This window comes from Oratosquilla oratoria, chromosome 37 (assembly GCF_046742065.1).
Source record: "Oratosquilla oratoria isolate Oo_2021 chromosome 37, ASM4674206v1, whole genome shotgun sequence".
NCBI lineage: Eukaryota > Metazoa > Arthropoda > Malacostraca > Stomatopoda > Squillidae > Oratosquilla > Oratosquilla oratoria.
In genome coordinates this window covers 12,977,468-12,994,040 of record NC_134813.1, presented here as the reverse complement: position 1 = coordinate 12,994,040, position 16,573 = coordinate 12,977,468, and the positions used below count along the sequence as shown (strand labels likewise).

The 16,573-nt window shown below is 40.3% G+C and overlaps 2 protein-coding genes across 20 annotated transcripts in view; one reads left to right on the top strand and one right to left on the bottom strand.

Annotated features, from left to right (window-relative positions):
• lap (phosphatidylinositol-binding clathrin assembly protein lap) overlaps window positions 1–1,391 on the bottom strand; it is a 204,559-nt gene extending 203,168 nt beyond the window's left edge. For 14 of the 19 annotated variants that reach the window (XM_076175216.1, XM_076175221.1, XM_076175214.1 and 11 more), the window contains exon 1: window positions 1,113–1,391. In XM_076175216.1, coding sequence (XP_076031331.1) covers window positions 1,113–1,242 — 130 coding nt within the window. In that variant the 5' untranslated portion in view covers window positions 1,243–1,391. The remainder of the gene's footprint in view (window positions 1–1,112) is intronic. The other 5 variants (XM_076175228.1, XM_076175231.1, XM_076175232.1 and 2 more) reach the window with 2 other exon arrangements.
• ArgRS-m (arginyl-tRNA synthetase, mitochondrial) overlaps window positions 1,337–16,573 on the top strand; it is a 49,620-nt gene continuing 34,383 nt past the window's right edge. Inside the window, exons 1-3 of the mRNA XM_076175234.1 lie at window positions 1,337–1,435; window positions 1,552–1,693; window positions 12,176–12,250. Coding sequence (XP_076031349.1) covers window positions 1,658–1,693; window positions 12,176–12,250 — 111 coding nt within the window. The 5' untranslated portion in view covers window positions 1,337–1,435; window positions 1,552–1,657. The remainder of the gene's footprint in view (window positions 1,436–1,551; window positions 1,694–12,175; window positions 12,251–16,573) is intronic.

Here is a 16,573-nt window from a genome sequence, read left to right as displayed (position 1 = left end):
GCCCAAAATAATCACTAATCTCAAATTCAACGGAGAGGATCAATGACAAAAAATTTCACATTACAATATCTAAACTATGAACAGCTGATCTTCCGGAGACGAAAAGGGTATCCTTCCCATATCAACAGTGGAAAAAGGATTATCCAATAGGCAAGCCTATTACCATGTCGTCTATCCCTTTGCAGGCTAGGCCTCGTCAGCCATCACACAGGTACTCGAAGTGACCAAACAATGTCGTAATAATTACGTCGGCCTATATACAGCTATCGCAGGAATCCTACTGCCTTATTTATCATGCCAAACAACTAGAGAGCATTGGCCATTGACTACATAATAAGAGACACCCTAAAACCCCCTTACTCATCTTTATCGTCTTTAGTTCGCATGTCCTATGGGTCGAGTTGCCAGCTACCCTCTTCCCAATTCTTTACCAAATCTACGAACATACGCAACACCCATGGGCGAATTACTTCATCCAAGCACTCCAGAAGTCTATTCTACAAGCACTCCGACGTGTCTACAGGAAAACTAATCGGTCAAAAGACGTGTAAAATAGGAAGAAAATGGAGGCGATGTAGCGATTGGACTCCAGATATCGACAAAGTGCAGCTCCTGCTCCCAGCAGAGTACTTACCGCCAGCCTTCTTCCTCCTTCGATATTGGCTTACTTTCCACCCTTCACGAACTTGCAGCTACACCCTTTAAAACTTCATATTCAAGTCAGATTCCACAAAAACATTTCCTTTATTACTGGTACCAACGGATGAAAACATACACGTCTTCAAACATTATGGTTCCCATACAAACGTCTAACTACATCAGCTGACTATGACAGCCGATACTCGCAATAAAGATTCACATAATAATGGCCTGCTACCAACGAGAGATATACACGTACATTACCTACACAGAAACAACCGTCTGGAGTTTCAATTCAGACACATTCAAGTCCTGGGCAATGCCTCCGGGATATCGCCTAAGGGGGCGTAAATTGAAGTTGGCATGGGAAACAGACAGGAGTCTGTAATCACAGCGGCAACAGAGCTTATGTTAATCTTACACATTATATCCCCATTTATTACGACTGATGAATATATAAACAGTGTACTTACATTCTAAATGTTTCTTTTTCGGGCCTATTACTTCTTCCGTAGTGGCCTTACAGACGGACTTAGCAAGTCCTTGGCCGGCTAGACTGTAGCGCGCTGCTGTTAATCTGTCATTTATCGACTGCCCCGCCATTTCTACCACGCTTTCTTAATGCTGTTAACAGAAATATATACAATGGAAATACTTGTAACGCCACAGAAAACCACTGACTACGGAGGAGGTGGTTTCGCCCTCCTCCCGTCACTTATCATGTACCACTGCTGCTGAAAATGGCGAGTGGGCTTGACGTCACAGGGATTTCTCACATAAAAACCTTTAATTAAAAGTAATCTTGTTCACGCATCTTTGGTAATATATTTTGAATATTATTCACATGATATATTACAACATCTCAGAATAGATTTAAGATATTACAAATATCATTGTTTTTTTGAAAAACAGTCATTTGACTCTACAGTAATCACAGATGATTCTTACAAACACTAGTACAAATGAGATTCAAGAATTATTGTGAGTTTCAACAAAGCTTTTGAATGCTTCATTGAAAATGGCATCAAAATTTAGGTCAATAATTTCAAATAAGGTAAGCCGTTGAAAGATATGTTGATGTATTGTAACTGATTAGAATTTGTACAATTAATTTGTAGTAAAAGATAAGTCCTGAGCACTTTATGGTTCCCGAATTACCGGCAGGGTCAGGGAAATTAAATGATGTTACCATAAATAATTTATAAAGAAAAGCCTTGCGTAGATATTTAGATATACAGTACTATCAAGACACAGATAAATATAGTGAGTTAAAGTGAAAATACTTGGAAAAGTTAAAAGAAATGTGCTCAAATGGTACCAAGGGGAGGAAGGTTATACTTAGTTTACTTACTTAGTTTACTTTACTTAGTTTACTTTACTGTCACAATTGTGTAAGGACCATCCAGGGCACAACAAGTACAGCCTCGTTGACTTGAGATTAGGCTAGTTTAGTAGCCACTAGTGCTAGCAACTTGTAAACTACCCCTCTGCTTGACCAATGCCAATAAATGGAAAATTAGTAAACTTACCTCCAAACTGTCTTAGTGTCAACATACTTGGCCAGTAAGTTAACTTGCAGTTAGCACTGGCAACAACTAAACTATCCCTGTATTACAGTTGAAGTTTACTGGAAGAGGCCTTATGTGGCCTGTGACTCCAGTGTGGCAGCCTGATTTCTAGTATGATGTTGGTGCTGGCCGCGTGCAGTGTTAATTTGTGCTCTATAGTTATATATTTGCTCTTGTCCCTCCCAGAATTTGTCTAGCCTTGCCTCAAAACTTTTGACTGTGTCTGCATTTACCACCCATTCTGGCAGCTCATTCCAATTATTAATGACTCTATTGTCAAAGGAGTACTTTCTCAGGTCCAACCGTGCTCTTGGCTTAAATATTTTCCGACTATTTCCCCTTGTACTGGACCCCTCTCTAAATTCAAAGAGACCCTCAGTGCAGTCTCTATCATATACACCAGTGACGATTTTGTAGGTCTCAATTTGGTCCCCCTGGGATCTCCTGTACGCCAAGGTGGGCAAGTTCAACTTCCTCAGTCTCTCTTCGTAAGATAACTCCTTGAGGGATGGCATAATTTAGTTGCTCTCCGCTGTACATTCTCCACAGCCTCCAAATCCTTCACCAGATGGGGACACCACACCGGGTTGGCGTACTCCAAGTGCGGCCTTACAAGAGCCATGTACAGAGGATTGAGAATGTTTGGTTCTAAATGTTGGAAGGTCTTTCTGATTAGCCCTACTAACATATTGGCTTTATTTATCTTTTCTGCCAAGTGGCTGGAGAAATTTAGTTTATCATTTATGATCACCCCTATGTCTTTTTCATTTCCTGTCTTACTGATGTTGCCGTACAAACTATAACCCTTCTCTTCCATTGTGGTCCTCCCTATCCTCATATACTTGCTCTTCTCTGGATGAAAACTTAGGAGCCACCTCTCTGTCCATTCTTTGAGTTCGTCCTGGTCCCTCTGTAACCTATCACAGTCGTCAGTGCTTTGTATTGTCCTGTATATCTTAGTGTCATCTGCATATAGATACACTTTACTTCCATTCACTGCTGCTTCTGGCAGGTCATTGATGAATAATACAAAGAGCGTGGGGCCAAGAACAGAGCCCTGCGGGACTCCGCTTGTTACTTCCTTCCATCTAGAAGCCTCTCCATTTATCAACACTGTTTTCTCCCTGTTAGAAAGTTCTGAATCCATCTTAATATTTTACCTTGTACCCTGTAGCTTGATATTTTTTCCATCAGACGTTTATGTGGTACTCGTATTTGGTATGAGCACAACATTGTCAAATTTTGTTTAACCCTTAAATTCTTGTTGCACATGAAAGACTATTTCATTAGACACAATATGCTTTTTAAAAATTTTAAATAGCTTGAAAAATAAAGGAGATACAAATATTTTAATTATTTCCATTCAGAATTTTTGGCAAGACTTGATTATTACAAAAGGTGAGAATTAAGGGTGGTAATTTATAAAGACTTTGGTCAAGAAATACACAAACTCTAAATCACTGGTCCAATTCTAATGAAATTTGGAATACATGGGTACTTTTTGTAGTGATACTTTTTCATAGTGACATCAAAGAGGCATACATACATATACCAAGGCTTTTTCCCCCTTACAAGGGGGGTAGCCAAAAAGAAAAAGGCATAAAATCATTCCCACCCATTCCATCCCTAAATACACTCCACTCCCCTCCACCCTCCCTCTTATCTTAGCACGTCCTGGATGACGGGTCATCCCTGCACCTTGTCCACTGCCCTGGGTCAGAGGCAGTGTCGCAAGGCACAGCACATCCACAGCGAGGCCGCTTCATTAAATCGATGACCCCCCCTCTCCGTCCCCCCATGCATAAAAGGAGAAGACGGAGAGAAATCCCTTCGGGCTGCGTCAAATTTTGCTCACACATACTACCTCACCCCCATCCCCCCACCCATTCCACCTCATGCATCACAACATCATCCATATACAACCATTCTCCATTCACCCATCTTCTGTCCTCTCCCGTCCTTCCTCAACAGACATACCCCTCTTCCCCAAAGCCCCCCTTCACCCCATCCATCCATCTCATCCTAGGACGTCCCCTCATGTTCACTCCCTCCACATCTGCCCTCCATACATCTTTTACTAGCCTTTCTTTGACATTCATTCTTTCCATGTGTCCAAACCATCCTAACACTTTTTCATCAACCCTATCTCCCAACTCCCTTTCCACCACTGTTCTCCTCACCTCCTCATTTCTCACTATCCAGCCTAGTAACCCCTATGATACTTCTCAGACACCTCATCTCAAACACATTCAAACTCCTCTCTTCCTCTCTTATGTTCCATGTTTCTGCCCCATACAGTGCTGTTGGCACAATCACTCCTTCATACAGTCTCCTCTTAGCATCCATTCCCAAATGTCTATTTCTCATTACACTTTTTAATCCACCAAGGCATTTACTCGCTTCTCTCAATCTACATTCTACCTCCACCTCCACTCTGCCCTTTCCTGCCACATTTGCACCCAAGTATCTAAAACTACCCACTTCCTCCAGTCGCTCTCCCTTAATGCTCACTTCCAGTCTACTGCCACTTTCACCCCTTGTACATCTCATCACCTTACTTTTACCCACATTTATCTTCAGCTTTCTTCTTTCACACACTCTCCCGAACTCTGTCACCAACTTCCTCAATCCCTTCTCCGATCCTGCCACAAGTGCAGTTTCATCTGCAAACAACAGCTGTCTCACCTCCCACTTTTCTCCATTTTCTTTAACCATCTCCAATCCCTGACCCACCACCCTTGCATTCACCTCTCGCACCACCCCATCCATGTATAAGTTGAACAGCCAGGGCGACATAACGCATCCTTGACGAAGTGCCACCTTTACCTCGAACCACTCACTCTCTTCATTTCTAATCCTGACACAAGCTCTACTACTCTCGTAAAAACTCTTGACAGCTCCTAGAAACTTTCCTCCGATGTATATCCACAAAACCTCCCACAGTGCCTTCCTGTCTACCCTGTCATAAGCCTTTTCCAGATCCATAAAAGCCCAGAAAACATCCTTCCCCTTTCCTATAGCTTTCTGATCTACACAACCTCTACCCGTCCTAAATCCACACTGTTCCTCACCAATTACTCCCTCTCTTCCTCTCCTAATCCTCTCAATCAAGATCTTCCCATAAGCCTTCCCAACTACACTTAACAAGCTAATCCCTCTGAAACTACTACATTCACACTTGTCCCCTTTTCCCTTGTAAAGTGGAACTATACAGGCACTCCTCCAGTCCTCCGGCACTCTACCCTCTCTCCAGCAAACATTAAATAACCTCACCAGCCAGTCCACCATCACTGTACCTCCTTTCTTTAGCATTCTGCATGGCATCCATCCAGACCAGGTGCCTTACCTGCTTTCATCATCTTAACAACTGCCTTCACTTCATCCTTCCTTATTTCTCCTCCATTATCCTCACTCATCACAGTAATTTTCTTTGCACTTCCCACTGCAACTGTCTTTCCCTCCCAATCCTCCTTCACATTTAGCAACTCTGTAAAATATTCTGCCCATCTTCCCCTTACTGCCTTCTTTTCCAGTATCATCTCTCCATCTGCACCTTTTACCTTTTCTTCTCTACTTGATTCGCCTCCTCTTCCTCTCTTAATTTCTTTCCAAAACATCTTTATATTACTTTAAAATTTTCTGTCATACTCTTACCTCATTTCACATCTGCTCTCCTCTTTGCCTCCTTTACCTTTTGCTTTACTTCTATTTTCTTCTCTTTGTATCTCTCATATGATTCCCTCGTCCTATTTTGTAACCAATCTGTGAAAGCTCACTTCTTCTCTTCTATAACCTTATTTGTTTCCTCATCCCACCATTCACTACCCTTCCTTCTATTTCCTCCTGTCCTTCTTGTTCCACACACCATCTTTGCACACTTTGTGACTCCCTCCTTGAACCATCCCCATTCCTCCTCCACTCCTAGCTCTACTCTATCCTTAACTCCCTCCCACTCCTCTCTCAGCTTCTTCTTGTACACCTCCTTTTCCTTTTCATTTAAAGAGTTCACTCTAAGAACCTCCCTACCTTTTGTCCTTTTCCTCTTCCTCCATCTATCCTCCACTCTCAACTTACCTTCCACCAAAAAATGATCTGATATTCCCCCACTCTCTCCCCTTAGCACATGTACATCCTTAACTCTACCTATTATACTCCTACCTACCACTACATAGCCCATTAATGCTCTATCTTCCACCCTTCCACCCACCACCCTCTCCCATGTGTACTTATGCTTGACTTTCTTCAGAAACACTGTATTTGATATCATAAACTCTCTTTCTAGACACATCTCCACCATCAACTCTCCACTACGATTCTTTCCTGGAACTCCACATTTCCCAACCACTCCGTCAACTGGTTCATTTCCTACCCTAGCATTAAGGTCTCCCAGTACTACTACATTGATGTTTCTCCCTAATCCCTCTATGCACTCATTTAAATCTACCCAAAAAGCCTCCTTTTCTTCTACACTCTTCTCACTACCAGGCCCATATGCATTTACAAAAACTCATATCTCCTTTCCCAGTTTCACCTTCATCCACATTATTCTTGAGGAAACCTTCGACTCCACTACACGTTTACCTATCTCTTCACTTACTAGTATAGCCACCCCTTCTCTCCCTCACCCTCTCTTCACTCCTGATAACCTCCCAATTACACTCCCAAACTTACACTTGCCCTTCCCTCTCAACTTAGTTTCACTCAAAGCTAACACATCCATCTTTCTTCTCACAAACATACTACCTATCTCTTCCCTTTTACTCTCATCTGTACCACATCCACACACATTAAAAGACCCAAACCTTAGGGTGCTGGTTGGAAAACTCCTAGACCCTCTTATGCCTTTACTTTTTTAGGAATGTCCCCTGTGGGGCTACAGGGAGAAGGATGCCTGGTCCCAATCCCTATCCCTTTTTTCTCGCCTCTTACAATCCAAGTGGAAATACTTGGTGGCAATATTCTTGTGGGTAGCCTCTTCTCTTTATTTCTAAAGTATACCGGTCATATCTATTCTTGAACATATTAATGCTCGAACTATTGACTACATTGTCCGGTAGACTGTTCCATTTGTTAACAGCTCTGGCATCAAAAAAGTTACTTCTCTTCGTTGTTCTGAACCTTGGTTTCTTAAGTTTCCACTGGTGCCTCTCTGTTCAATTTGAAGGAATTGACTGCAGTCAATATCCTCATATCCATTAAGTATCAGCCAATCAAGTGGGCATGTCAAGAACAATGTGGGACATATGCATCCTACCAAATTTGCATTTCCATGGCAATGATTAACCTCTTCACTCTGGGGCACATCGCACGTCTGGCAGCATTAGCTGCCCGAATTGCGATGTTGCGTCATAATAATCGCATTATAAAAAATAAAGTCAGTGCTCAATCATTCGTTCTCTTTCACCCATGTATTTTGATAACCATAGAAAATTGATGAAGCCAGTTTAGAGAGAATGAAAATTACGTAGGTACGACTACAATAAATATAATCAAGATGGTGACGTCGGCATCATCGAGTACCCACTTGCTCCTCATGCCGCCTACGTAGGCATCACTGTATGGAAGTGGTTAAGTTGTCAAAATAATCCATAAAATCCAAACAACTGGTCCAATTTAAATACAACTTGGTATATGAAGGTTTTATGGGTCAGCAAATCACCTGAGCATGTCAAAAATTGTGTAAGACCCTCCTTTTATGCCATTCTTACTAACACTGATCATGTTGCCATGACAACGGTTAAGACTGTACACGTGAATCCGTGGGCAGTGTCACCATCGTGGATGGAATTTTGCCCCCACAATTTTGAGTGACCCATTTGAATAGGTTCCCCAGAGTTTGAACTCTGGTAGCATTCAATGCATGCGCAGGTGGTTCAAAATGTCTTCCTTTTCTATAAGTTTACAATCATTCTTCAAAAATAGAAGGATTGCCACTAGATTGCATCTAGTGGCAAAACCTTATGATCTAAAATGCATTTCCTAAGGGTAAATGCACAGCCACATCATGAACAATGATCTTGACATTGCTCATTTCCAGGTTAAAATAAAATGAAACAATAGTATGTGCAAAAACCACACACGAATTAAAGAGCAATTTGGACACTGTGAGATACAGAGATGGGACAACATGAGTGTATCTCCCTCTCCTGTAAGATACTGTATCATCACTAAAACGATGATATTGCTAATTGAGTTGTTTGTATGAACCATACAGGATGACTTGGTACATTTTGTACATTTGTATATTCGTGTATTGATTAAAGTTTTTTGGATATCTGTTTAACATATTACTGTATAACTATTGAATAAATGTATCACATATGTTTATTCCATTGGGAACTTATATAATGTACTGTATTTGTGAAGGGAATCATTCTTTCCTGCACATGTCACTATGCATTTGTTCACGTGGGCATTACTAGAATAGATGACACTCATTACACCGACATTCTTGTCGATGATTGCGAGGAGTGAAATGGGCTGTGATTGAGGGACCAGCGACCAGGGTGAAAATGTTGTGAAGACTTAGGTCCCTGCCCAGGCGATGTTTTTGGCTTTCACACTAAAAAGTTTGGAGCACTAATGTGAGTCATGATTTCTAGTTTTATGTAAGATATGGCAGGAGCATTGTCATATGGTTAATAGATTGTTTACATAAAATAATACTGAGTGCCATACATTGCTTGTATAGAGGAATATGAAAGAGATGCTTGCAATGGCTTAAGTTGTAAATAAAATTATAATCATGTAATACAGTCATAGAAGGAGAATATCAAACCCCTTAACCCCTTGAGTAGCGGATGTGTGTTTTGCGACACCTGCGTTTCACGGCTGAGTGCACCCGCCAGGAACCAAGCGTGCTCCCCGTGACACACACGTGTCACAGTTATAAGCTGTGTGTATTGAGGGCTCTCAAGGCCTCGGTTTCTGGGTTATTTCTACCCACGTGTTGGCAAGTGTCTGTGGTTACAAACATAAGGCTCCAGCCATTCGTGGGACGGTTTGAAACGTTTGTTTACATAAGGTTGACGGGTCGGTAACGAAGGGGTTAATTTGTTACTCATGTCTGTACATTACACGCTATTATAATTATCCAGGGCAGTGGACAAGGTGCAGGGATGACCCGTCATCCAGGAGGTGCTAAGATGAGAGGGAGGGTGGAGGGGTGTGGAGTGTATTCAGGGATGGAATAGGTGGGAATGATTTTATGCCTTTTCCTTTTTGGCAACCTCCCTTGTAAGGGGGAAAAAGCCTTGGTGTATGTATGTAGTTGTGACTTCAAAACATTTATTATATAGGAATTTAGGAAAGGATTATGCTCATTCTGATTTCAATGTAGGCTGTATAGGTGCTTTTGTTATTGTTCGATGGTTTCAATAAATTTCACGTTATGATGTATAATGTGGATTTATGTATGAATATTAATTTGTAATATACTCACAGGTTGAAATACATGATTTACAAAGGAGGAGCATGCCAACAGGAGACCTTTTGGTCCATAACTAGGTTGGATGTGAAAAAAATATAATGATAAATTAATAAATAAAAAATTAGAACAGTATAAATAATAATAAACAAAATAAATAAATGCATAGGTACAGTTAAATAATAAACAAACAGTAAAATAGTAAATAATAATAAATAATAAATGAAAATCGAGAAATAATAAACAAATAGACAAATAATAACAAACAAATAATATAAAATAAATGTAGAATAATGGAGTTTAGAAAAAGTAGATGGTGACCTGGATGTATTCTAGTGAAGCTCTTCCATTTGTGGGAGAGATTTATCTGTAGTACTGGTGTATGGAAGAGTTTAGTGGAGTATGGAGTTTGGTGGTCAGTCTTGGAGTGCTTGTTTTGTGACCCCAAGTGCACACATGGTAGGTTGCTGTACATGTCTGGATAGTGTGCTGCCAGCTGTTGGTACCTATCTTTATTTCTTGTTTATATGTCTTTAGCTGGTTGAGTTTGTATTACGTAATGGGATTGGGGGGGAGGGGTAGAGCCAAGGGCTCTTGCAAAGAACTGTGCCTATCATTTTCATATACTGTCAATGTTGAGGACTCTAGTTCCTGTGTGTATATGTTGTATCAGGATAGTTCTGGTGCAGCCCATTATTGTTTTAATACTTTGTTTCGTAGTTTGTGGAATGGTTGAAGGGTGGGTATATGTCATGATTCAGCCACACCTTGTAAGGGGCAGAGGGCAGTGGACAAGGTGCAGGGATGACCCGTCATCCAGGAGGTGCTAAGATAGGAGGGAGGGTGGAGGGGAGTGGAGTGTATTTAGGGATGCAATGGGTGGGAATGATTTTATGCCTTTTTCTTTTTGGCTACCTCCCTTGTAAGGGGGAAAAAGCCTTGGTATATGTATGTATGTATATTATTCATTTTAACATTGTGAACATCTTAGAAAGGGCTAGGACTGTGTTTCCTTATGCAGGACCTCTTGAAGCTCTTATTACAAACTGGTTTTGCCACTAATGACAGTCCACGGAGTTTTAGTGTGAAACAGATACATCTAGGTAAATACAGACATATAAATATACAAGAGGGTTATCTGGAAAGTATCCAGCCATTTATGTTTTCAAGAATTGCTACTAACCTTGGATAATTGAATGATGCATACTCTATTCTCCTTCAAAGTAGTCTTCTTTGAACCTCGCACATTTTTCCTAGTATCCCCTCTATGTTTCAAAACATTTTGCAAAGTCCTTTTATGGGATCTTCATCAGCTAGCTTGTTGCATTATTCTTAATCTCATCTATGGACTGAAATCTTCACTTTAATGGCAATTTTAGCTTTGGGAATATCCATAAGTCATAGGGAGCTAGATCTGGTCTTTAGGGCTGAATGAGCTGGGTAATGGAATGTTTAGCCAAAAATCCCTGCATGACACATGGATAAGTAGGTGGATTGTCATAATGAAGGATCCAGGATCCATTAGCCTAGAGCTATGGCTATTTTCTTTTCACTCCATCTTCTAGATGGCAAAAAATTTCCATGTAATACCCCTTCATTATTGTTTGGCCTTGAGGAGCATACTTGTGGTAGACAACACCCTGATAATCAAAGAACACTGTCAACATGAACTTGACATTGCTTCAACTTTGCAGTGCTTTCCTTGGACATGTGAGACACAGATGACTTCCATTGGGACTTTGTTTTTGTTTCTGGGTCATAGCCGTAGACCCATGACTCATCTCCAGTTATTACTTGTTTCAGGAAATTTGGGTCATTTGTGGCAGCTTAAAGCAAATCCTGTGAATTTTCAGCATAAAATTCCTGCTCGTGGGTCAGGAAACGCGGGATGAATTTTGCCACCATCAATGTCATGCCAAGATCTTCTATCAAAATCTCTGAAACACTTGTCCATTGGATACCAAGATCTTCATCTAATTCTCAGACTGTCAGTTGCTGATTTTCATTGATTGCCATCTTCACACATTCAACATTTTTGGGTGTTCTGCTTGTTGAAAGCCTTCCAGAACATGGATCACTTTTGATGTGCTCTTGGCCTTCTTTGAAGCATTAGTACTACATTTTTATCAGTGCTTGACTCACTGAATCATCATGGAATGCCTTCTTAATGATTTGAATAGTTTCCACTGACGAATGTTCAGGCTTGCAACAAAACTTGATACAGATTCACTGATCTATACTCACTTAGTTATTGTCATTGCAATGATCAAACCGTACACCCCTTCACTTGATTATGTCTGGTGGGTAACTGAGGTGTTACATGGGAGTATGGCCAAGTTCTGTTAGGATTGCATGACCAGTTCTGCAAATATTCATAATGGCTGGAGACTTTCCAGACAGACCTTGCATAACACACACACACATATGTATATATATATATATATATATATATATATACACGCACACATATGTATGTGTATATATATATATATATATATATATGCAGTTTACTTGTTAAATAGTGTTTTGCCTTCTTTTACAGATTGTCCAAGCGTTAGACCGATTTCCATTAAGAGGTGAAGGTCTAAAACCAGGTACCATTGCTCCATTTGTGAAGGTAAGCTTATCTTTTATTTCTCAAGGAAAAAATTCTGTGCTAGAGTAAGTTGTCCAGAAGAATCTACAATGTTTACAGGAGAGACTTGACAGTACAATACTTCTTAGCAAAGTTGTCTACAGTGTAGATTGTCACTGAGTAACTCACGAGCCAAGCCACTGGCCACCTGTAGTCTGATGGCCTCCTGCAAGAGAGAACCATAGCAATAGAATATTTCATTGAAAATGTTCTATTCTCAGATGTTTTGGCCCCAGAAAATTGCCAACCCCATGTATTTTGTCCTTATCATGTATACCACTTTTGTATGATTTATTATTTTATCTTATGAAATTTTAGAGCATTTTTCATTCATTCATATATGTAATGTTACAAATTTATTTCTATTAAATTAATATATTGTAAGTTAGTTTTTATGTAATTCACAATCTTGATGTAGACAAAGATATTTTGTGGTTTCACAAGGTAACTTCTAAAATATCCAAACAATATTATATCTTCAATGTTATCATGCTTAACCTTTATTGGAACTGAGGTATATATGTACTTCTAAGTGTCAAATATATCAAAATATATATATGTATATATATATATATATATATATATATATATATATATTTACAAAGGATTACAAAGGCGGAGCATACCGACAGGAGACCTTTTGATCCATATCTAGGTCGGATGTGAAAAAAAAATCATATTAATAATTAAGTAATAAATAACTATAATAATGTAAATAACAAATAAAATACATAAATAAATGCATAGGTATAGTTAAATAATAAACAAACAGGTAAATAGTAAATAATAATAAATTGACATATAACTAATAATAAATGAAAATCAGACAGACAAAAGATAACAAAACAAAAACAAATAATATAAGATAAATTATAATCATTACAGCATCTTACTTAGGTATTTATCTTAATGATTCTTAAAGCTTCCAACTGAACTACATTGCACTACCTGTGCAGGAAGTTTATTCCATTCATTAACTACACGGTTGGCAAAGTTGTTTATACCCACTTCCAAATTGAATCTATTTCCGGACAGTTTGAGACCATTGTTTCTTGTCTGATTCTCATTCAATGTGAAAATTTTGTCACTTATAATGTTGTCAATTCCCTTTAAAATCTTAACGACCTGTATCAAGTCACCTCTGAGTCTACACTTTTTTAGGGAAAACAGATTCATTATATTATATATATATATATATATATATAATTAGAATATTGGCATGAAAGGGTTAACTAACACTGTATAGATTTAATCATCTCATATTTGATCATATCACCTATATAACAGGGATAGGCCAATCTCTTAAAACTCATCAGTAAGACTAATTAATCATATTCCTGTTTTAATGTTATCAACTCCTTTAGCCCATTCCATGTTAAAATGTGTCAGGAGGGTAATGACAGAGAGGTAGGGGTTGAGGATAGTTAGTACAAGGACACAGCCTTGTGTTATGCCAATCAAAACTTCAAAAGGGTCCAAAATCAGGCCTCCTGCACATACCCTTGCAGACAAACTTTGATGGAATGCCTTTATGAGAGCCATAAACTTGGGTGGGTATCTGGACTTTGTCATGATCTTCCAGACCATCTGATTCATGGTATTGAATGCATGCATGATCTACAAAGACAGAGTAGAGGACCTTGTCACAAACTAGGCCCTGTATTTGAGTTAGTACATCGAATCATAAACCATGACTCGAGCAGTTCCTGCAATCCAGGTTCTAGAACATCTATTTAGCCTCTTTTAGATAATTTAAATCTCACTGGGGTTAAGAAAATGGTGGAGCACAAGTACATACATACATACATATACCAAGGCTTTTTCCCCCTTACAAGGGAGGTAGCCAAAAAGGAAAAGGTATAAAATCATTCCCACCCATTCCATCCCTGAATACACTCCACACCCCTCCACCCTCCCTCTTATCTTAGCACCTCCTGGATGATGGGTCATCCCTGCACCTTGTCCAGTGCCCTGGGCCAGAAGCAGTGTCGCAAGACACAGCACATCCACAGCAAGGCCACTTCATTAAATTGGCGACCCTCCCTCTCCGTCCCCCCATGCATAAAAGGAGAAGACGGGGAGAAATCCCTTCGGGCTGCATCAAATTTTGCTCACACATACTACCTCACTCCCCATTCCACCTCATCCATATACAACCATTCTCCATTCACCCCTGTCTTCTGTCCTCTCCCGTCCTTCCTCAACAGACATTCCCCTCTTCCCCAAAGCCCCCTTCACCTCATCCTAGGACGTCCCCTCATGTTCATTCCCTCCACATCTGCTTTCCATACCTCTTTTACTAGTCTTTCTTCACTCATTCTTTCCATGTGTCCAAACCATCCTAATACTCTTTCATCAACCCTATCTCCCAACTCCCTTTCCACCCCCATTCTCCTCCTCACCTCCTCATTTCTCACTCTATCTAGCCTAGTAACCCCCATCATACTTCTCAGACACCTCATCTCAAACACATTCAAACTCCTCTCTTCCTCTCTTATGTTCCATGTTTCTGCCCCATACAGTGCTGTTGGCACAATCACTCCTTCATACAGTCTCCTCTTAGCATCCATTCCCAAATGTCTATTCCTCATTACACTCTTCAATCCACCAAGGCATTTACTCGCTTCTCTCAATCTACATTCTACCTCCACCTTCACTCCACCTTTTCCTGCCACATTTGCACCCAAGTATCTAAAACTATCCACTTCCTCCAGTCGCTCTCCCTTAATGCTCACTTCCAGTCTACTGCCACTTTCACCCCTTGTACATCTCATCACCTTACTTTTACCCACATTTATCTTCAGCTTTCTTCTATCACATACTCTCCCAAACTCTGCCACCAACTTCCTCAATCTCTCCTCTGATCCTGCCACAAGTGCAGTGTCGTCATCAAACAACAGCTGGCTCACCTCCCACTTTAGGGGAGGAAGCTCGTGTGAAGAATGTTTTAAAGTTTTTAAAAGACATAAATTTATTTTATGAAATTTAAAATTGTGTATATGAATGCTTGTGAGTGTATGTTGTTGATGTGTGTTCGTGAATGTTTATTGTTTTAACTGTTTTACTTGAATTTTTATCTAAAAGATAAATATGCGCTGAATGGCCTACCGGCTCCGGCGCTTGGCCTTCGAGCCAAAAATTCCATAAATCAATCAATCACCTCCCACTTTTCTCCATTTTCTTTAACCATCTCCAATCCCTGACCCGCAACCCTTGCATTTACCTCTCGCACTACCCCCATCCATGTATAAGTTGAACAGCCAGGGCGACATAACGCATCCTTGACGAAGTGCCACCTTTACCTCGAACCACTCACTCTCTCCATTTCTAATCCTGACACAAGCTCTACTACTCTCATAAAAACTCTTGACAGCTCCAAGAAGCTTTCCTCCTACCACCATATATCTGCATAACCTCCCACAGTGACTGTCTACCCTATTATAAGCCTTTCCAGATCCATAAAACCCCAAAAAACATCCTTCCCCTTTCCTATAGCTTTCTCACATATTTGTCTTACCACAAAGATCTGCTCTACACAACCTCTACCCATCCTAAATCCACACTGTTCCTCACCAATTACTCCCTCTGTTCCTCTTCTAATCCTCTCAATCAAGATCCTCCCATAAGCCTTCCCAACTACACTTAACAAGCTAATCCCTCTGAAACTACTACATTCACACTTGTCCCCTTTTCCCTTGTAAAGTGGAACTATACAGGCACTCCTCCAGTCCTCCGGCACTCTACCCTCTCTCCAGCAAACATTAAATAACCTCACCAGCCAGTCCACCTTCACTGTACCTCCTTTTTTTAGACATTCTGCATGGCATCCATCCAGACCAGGTGCCTTACCTGCTTTCATCATCTTAACAACTGCCTTCACTTCATCCTTCCTTATTTCTCCTCCATTCTCCTCACTCCTCACTCTCATTTTCTTCACATTTCCCACTACAGCTATCTTTCCCCCCCTATCCTCCTTCACATTTAGCAACTTCCTAAAATATTCTGCCCATCTTCCCCTTACTACCTTCTCTTCCATTATCATCTCTCCATCTGCACCTATTACCTTTTCTTCTCTACTTGATTCGCCTCCTCCTCCTCTCTTAATTTCTTTCCAAAATATCTTTTTATGACTTTCAAAGTTTTCTGTCATACTCTTACCCCATTTCACATCTGCTCTCCTCTTTGCCTCCTTTACCTTTTGCTTTACTTCTCTTTTCTTTTCTTTGTACCTCTCATATGACTCCCTCGTCCTATTTTGTAACCAATCTGTGAAAGCTCGCTTCTTCTCTTCTACAACCTTCTTTG